The sequence below is a fragment of the Talpa occidentalis genome, unplaced genomic scaffold, assembly GCF_014898055.3.
Source record: "Talpa occidentalis isolate TD23 unplaced genomic scaffold, MPIMG_talOcc4v2.1 talOcc4.2, whole genome shotgun sequence".
In the NCBI taxonomy this organism is placed as follows: domain Eukaryota; kingdom Metazoa; phylum Chordata; class Mammalia; order Eulipotyphla; family Talpidae; genus Talpa; species Talpa occidentalis.
In genome coordinates this window covers 116167438-116173437 of record NW_023602073.1, presented here as the reverse complement: position 1 = coordinate 116173437, position 6000 = coordinate 116167438, and the positions used below count along the sequence as shown (strand labels likewise).

The 6000-nt window shown below is 35.8% G+C and overlaps 1 protein-coding gene across 5 annotated transcripts in view; it reads right to left on the bottom strand.

The window, feature by feature from the left end:
- Positions 1 to 2605: 2605 nt before the first annotated feature.
- LOC119253428 (amine sulfotransferase-like) overlaps positions 2606 to 6000 on the bottom strand; it is a 33218-nt gene continuing 29823 nt past the window's right edge. For all 5 annotated transcript variants that reach the window (XM_054699124.1, XM_054699123.1, XM_037520962.2 and 2 more), the window contains 2 exons: positions 4461 to 4644; positions 2606 to 2767 (listed from right to left, as the gene is read on the bottom strand). In XM_054699124.1, the coding sequence (XP_054555099.1) occupies positions 2646 to 2767; positions 4461 to 4644 (306 nt within the window). In that variant the 3' untranslated portion in view covers positions 2606 to 2645. The remainder of the gene's footprint in view (positions 2768 to 4460; positions 4645 to 6000) is intronic.

Here is a 6000-nt window from a genome sequence, read left to right as displayed (position 1 = left end):
AGGAAGATACAAAATTAAGCCAAATTGAAAGAGAAAATTAAACCTATCATTGCTAACAGATGACATGATCATATACACAACAACCCGAATGACTCTGGTGAAAACAAAACAAAACTTGGAATCCATAATTCACAAAGTCACGGGCTCATGACTATATGCAAGTGTCTGTTGTGTTCCTATAGACAAATCAAAATAGAAGAGAAAGAGATCAAGAAAACTCCCATTATAGTAACATCAAAAAGCATTAAATACCTAGGAGTGAACTACAAAGTTTCACTACAAAGTGAAAGACCTATTCAATGAAAATTATAAGATATTTGGTTTCCAAAAAGAAACCAAAGGGGAATAAAGAAGTGGAAGAATCTTCCACGCTCATATCGGAAGAAATAATAGTGTTAAAATGTCCATCTTACTCAAAGAAACAGATAGTCAATGAAATTGCTAATCAACATTTCAATGGAATTCTTCAAAGATTAGAGCAAATAATACTAAAATTTATACAGAATAACAAAAGACGATGAAGAGACCAAGCAATCTTGACAAAAAAGAAGAGGAAGGAAGTTTCACAATCCCACAGTTTTAGCATTCTAGAAGCTCTAGGTGTCAAAACATTGTGGCACTGGAATAAAAGATGAACATATAAAATAATGGTATAGAATTGAGAGCCAGAAATTAACCCACATTTATATGGACATTATATTTTAAAGCCAAGTGTATGCTATGGGGAGAGCAGGGAAAAACATTTTTTATCCTGGAGTTCTGTTTTCACAAACTTCCCAGTTATTCTTCCACAAGTTTCTGATTCACACTCTCAATTTTGAGCACCTAATAAAGCAAATTCAACAGCTGAGCTAAATATAAATCTTGACCAAACTGAAAGCAAAATCAAAATCTTACTAAAGGAGGGGTAAAGTTAATGCAAGTCATATTCAGATAGAGATCAGCATAGACAGAAGCCTTTATATATCTGCAAAAGAAACAAACACATGGCAGTAGCTACACTTCAACAAAGAAATTATTGCATCACCCCTCCACATAACCACTCTCTTTCAAAGTCATAGATTAATTTTACCTGTTTTTGAATTGTATGTGTTATCATAGTAAGAGTTGCCATTTTTCCCACGGAGTATTATGTTTCTGTGATTCATAGAAGATATCCAGGTAATTATAATTCACATATCCTTACTGACACATGGTGTTTTCTTGTATATTATCTATTTTACTGTACATAGACCTTGGGTTGCTTCCTTTTGTTGGCTGTTATGGAGTTGGTGCATTGATGTTTTTATAATTCTCAGTTTTCTAACTTTTATCTTTTATGGTACTTCTGTTTACTTATGCTTTAGAAGTTTTCCTCCATTTTAGAATTACAAAGAGATTCACTTATATTTTTCCAGTTATAGCAAATTATTTTAGTTAGCTGCTTTGCTATTAAATATATTTAGAATTAGTTTAAAAGTGACATTATGTGTAAATCTTTTTTTATGCAGATTGTTAAGTTAGTGACCTAAATAAATGATTTTGTTTTGATCCTTTGTTCTCTAATGCAACACTGTGATCTAGTAAACTATTAAACAGATATATATGTTCACACATACAATCTTCATTTTATTTCAATATTGACATTGATTTTAAAAGAAAAAAATTAAATACTAACTCTAGAAACAAAATAATCTTAACGACATTGCGCCCAAATTTTAAAGTGTAAACAATGGAAAAATACACAGAAAAGGAAACTCAAGACATTTACAAACCATGCACTATACTTTCTGTTTTCCCCTTATTGTAGGCTACCAATGCAGACAATCCAGAAATAATTTAAATTTTGAAATTTCTGTTTTTTCAGTGTTCATCAAATTCATCACATCTACTTTCATCACATATTATATTTATTTTATTTTTTTTTTTTAAGATTGGTTTATTTATGCATACTGAGCTAGCATACAGGCCAGAGATGTGGGGGGTAAAAGGGTTCACCAGAGACAGAGCGGGGAACAGAACAGGCAGATTAACAGAAGCACAATGCTGAGGGGAGCAGCGGGCGTGACAGGAGAGGTCTGCTGCCTCATGTATATTGCTCCCTGTCTGGACGGGGTTCTGACTCTGTGCTGCAGAGGCTGTGGATTGCTTCATTGTGCGGTTCTTAACCCCTTGCACCACCAGAGAGGCCCTTCATCACATTTTATTTTTTTATTATTTTTTTTAATTCTTTTTTTTTTTTAATAGAGGCATGTTTTATTTATTTATTTGTTTGTTTGTTTGTTTTGTTTATACGTGCACTGGGTACAGTCAGAAGCGCGGGAGGGTGAGAGAATTCACCAGAGCCAGAGCGGGGAGCAGAGCAGGCAGAAGGACGGAAGTACACTGCTGAGGGGAGCAGCAGGCGGCAGGAGAGGTCTGCACGCCATGTGGGACCCTCCTCCGGTGGCTGGGGAGCAGCCTGCGATCGATCGAACCGGCGCTGCAGAGGCTGCCGGCAGCTTTGCAACCCAGCGCTCAACCGCTGCGCCACCGGGGAGGCCCACCTTTATCACATTTTAAACACCGATCATTTATAGTTAAGATTGCAAGAGAAGCACAAATGAATCTGTATATTAAAATACACTCTGTATTAGCTGATTGAATGAACTTCTTTTGCACTGATTCTAGTTTTCATTCATATCCCAGATAAACTTCAAGGGGAAATCTTTCATCCTACTTTTGAATATTCTGTCAAATCTTTCATTTTGTTCCACAGTTAAGTGAGTTTTCCAGTCTCCAATGGTACCTAGTGGGAAAAAGCACAGGAACAACACCTCTGTGAGAAGCAGCATTATCAGGACAAAAGTTTCCTTCAATCCTTTTAATCTCTTCTGCAAACCAAGCTAAATATCCATTAGTTCTCCATGGGTTGGAAACTTTGCTTTTGCTCACACATATCTGAGCTAAGAAACTAGCTGAGGAATGCAGCAACAGAGAGTATACTTATAGTCAACCCCCTATGGGTTATTCCTCTACTAAACACTGCATCTATTTTAATCTTATCAGGAAAAGCAAAATCACCACCTATGGAAAAAACTTATGTTTAAATACATCTTACAAAATCCCAGGCATCATAATGGGCAAATTACCATTGTCATGTAATAGAATTTTCAACAAAAATGCAAAAGGCAAGTATTACTTCAGTTTTAAAATGTGAAAACAAGAACGGATTTTCAAGTAATGAAGTAAAAGTCCCAGAAGGTGCCAAGATCTGTCTTTGCTGCAGTTTTGAATGACAGATATTTGCAACCAACATAGAACCAAAATTTTAAATGGAGAGAAACAATTTGGCATCTTCAACAATAAGAGTTTCTTGTGTGAATATTATTACTGGCATTTGGAACAGTTAGCAAGCTCTGTGAGAAGTGCGTAAAAGCTGATATTGTTGAGCACTAAGACATGAATGGGATAAAAATAGAACAAAAGAAGGAACACTGCTTTTTAAAAATGTTGATATCTAGAGAAATTTCAACAAGATCTTCACACACAATTAAGAATTAACCAGGGCACATCATCATACATTTTCTCAATATATTAAATAGATAATGAATAAAACAGAAAAATACAGTTTATGTTTCTTGCAGAATAATGTGCATTAAAATTATAAAACTTTCATTCTTTAGGAGCTTTAGGAGCAACATATAGTCTTTTTTTTAAAGATTTATTTATGCATACAAGAGCTGGGGTACAGGCCAGAGGTGTGGGGGTGAAAAGATTCACCAGAGATAGAGTGGGGAACAGAACAGGGAAGCCGAATGAAATACACTGCTGAGGAGAGCAGCGGGCAAGACAGGAGAGGTCTGCTGCACCATGTGGGTTGCTCCCTGGCTAGGGATTGAACTCGTGCTGCAGAGGCTGCGGATTGCTTTACAGTGCTGTGCTTAACCCCTTGCGCCACCAGGGAGGCCCAGCAACATATCTTCTTAACCACTCATAAATTACAAAAGCACAATGAAAATTAATTGCATACTGTTGAATAATAAAATTCATAAAAGAATAAGTTATGAGATATCAATCAACTCTTCACACTGAGGAAGTTTGACACTTGAGGAAATAATAGGCCAAATGGCCTCCCCCACACGAAATACATATGAAGTAAATTTCTGCAGTAGTCTAGGGAATTTTGACATCCTCCTGGTCATATATATCCATTGTCTGCAGGTAATTCCTCTTGGCAGATTTTAAAGTGTAGGATCATGTGGGTTATATGTTGGGAAACTAGTATTATTTGTCAGATTCCTGTCTGAGGCTGTGTACTAAAGTCCTGTTTCAGTTTCCGGTGATACTTTTCAGGACCACATGCAGTTAGGATCTTTGTCTCTAGGGCCCAACTGGCAGTACTTGGAGAGGTGTGTGGGAACCACTCCTTGTTTAGTGTGGTGGCCAAGGGTGCAAGTGAAATTTCAACATTTCTGCTTCTATAAACCACTGAGCATCACCTTTGCGCAGGAATTTTCCCTCTGTTCTGGTTGCAGCTTCGTTTTCTGATATGGCTTTATGATTTACTAGTGGATCAGTCTTCATGGTTTCAAATGTAGCCTGTTTTACAATAGTGTCTATGTCTTCTTCACTCAGCTCTTTCTCAACGAATCTGCTGATTTTTCGCACAGAAATTCTGAGATCCTGAAAGAATTGTAAGAACCTATTCAATAGATAAGGAATATATGAGCTTCAACCAAATATCTTTATCACATTTTGGAAAACTGAAGATATTTTACATCTCAAGTGTGACAAGGATACATTAATCTTTCTAAAAGTGTGTGCTTTTATTGTCTTTTTCTTAGAACTCCCTATCCCTTGATTTTATAAAGACAATTCATCATCATTCTTTCAGCCAGTCCTTTAATAATGTCCTAGGTGTTTTAGAAAATGTGCTTAAAAATTTAAGAGAATAATATGTGTTTGTTAAGAGTTCACAATTTCATTGGAAGAACAAAACAGGTATAAGTCTCTGTTGACTTAACAAAGAGGTCATGATGAGAAACCCGTAATAAATTGAAAAATTTTAAGTTGAAAAAGCATTTAATGCACCAAATGTACCAACATGATAGTTTGACTCAACCTACTAAAACTCCTCAGGAAACTCACAGTGGCTTATAGTTAGATGAAATATCAGATGGTAAGCCTATTTTAGAATAAAGTACTGACTATTGCCTGGCACTACTAACACTGGAGAGGGCATGAAGGCTCTGTCCTTTGCAAGTCAGCCATGTGTATTTTTATGCTCTAATATGCTTTGTAAAGGAGTCAAACAAAAAGCAGAAAATACAAAAATTGAAGAAGTTGTAGAGTAACAGAAACCATTTTGCACTATCAGTGAGAATGTAAGATAGCGCAGTCTCTATAGAAACTCCTGTACTAGTTTAAGATTCCTCAAAAAAAAATATTATTACTATATGATAGTATATCATATAGTATACTATATGATCATATAGTACTAAAAATAATAAAAAATATTATTACTATTCAAATCCTTTTGTGGATATTAGAATTGAAGAATTCTTTTCAAGAATTGAAAAGAAGGATTCAAAATGGTGTTTGTACACTCACCTTCATAGCAGGAATGTTTGTGATTTGAGAAATGGAAGCCATCTATGTGGCCTATCCACACATGAGTGGTTCAGTAAAATGTGATATTTAGATGCTATAGAGCAGCACTCAGTCCTTCAGAGGGTGGAAATTTTCACATATGCTACAGCATGGATGAATCTTGACAACAAAAAGTTAACTTATGTCAGTGTAAATGGAAAAAAATCAGTCATTACACTGATATGAGCCTCTGCATAGTCATCATCATAGCAACAGGAAATAGAATGGTGGCTGCCAGCAGCTGGAAGGAGTTAATTTTGGGGGGTACAAAGTTACTGCTTTGCAACATGAAGCAATTTCTGCAGATGGATGGGGTATGGATGAACATCAGTATGAATACTGTTGGTGCCACAAAACAGTATTCTTAAAGTTGTTAAAATTACAAATTTT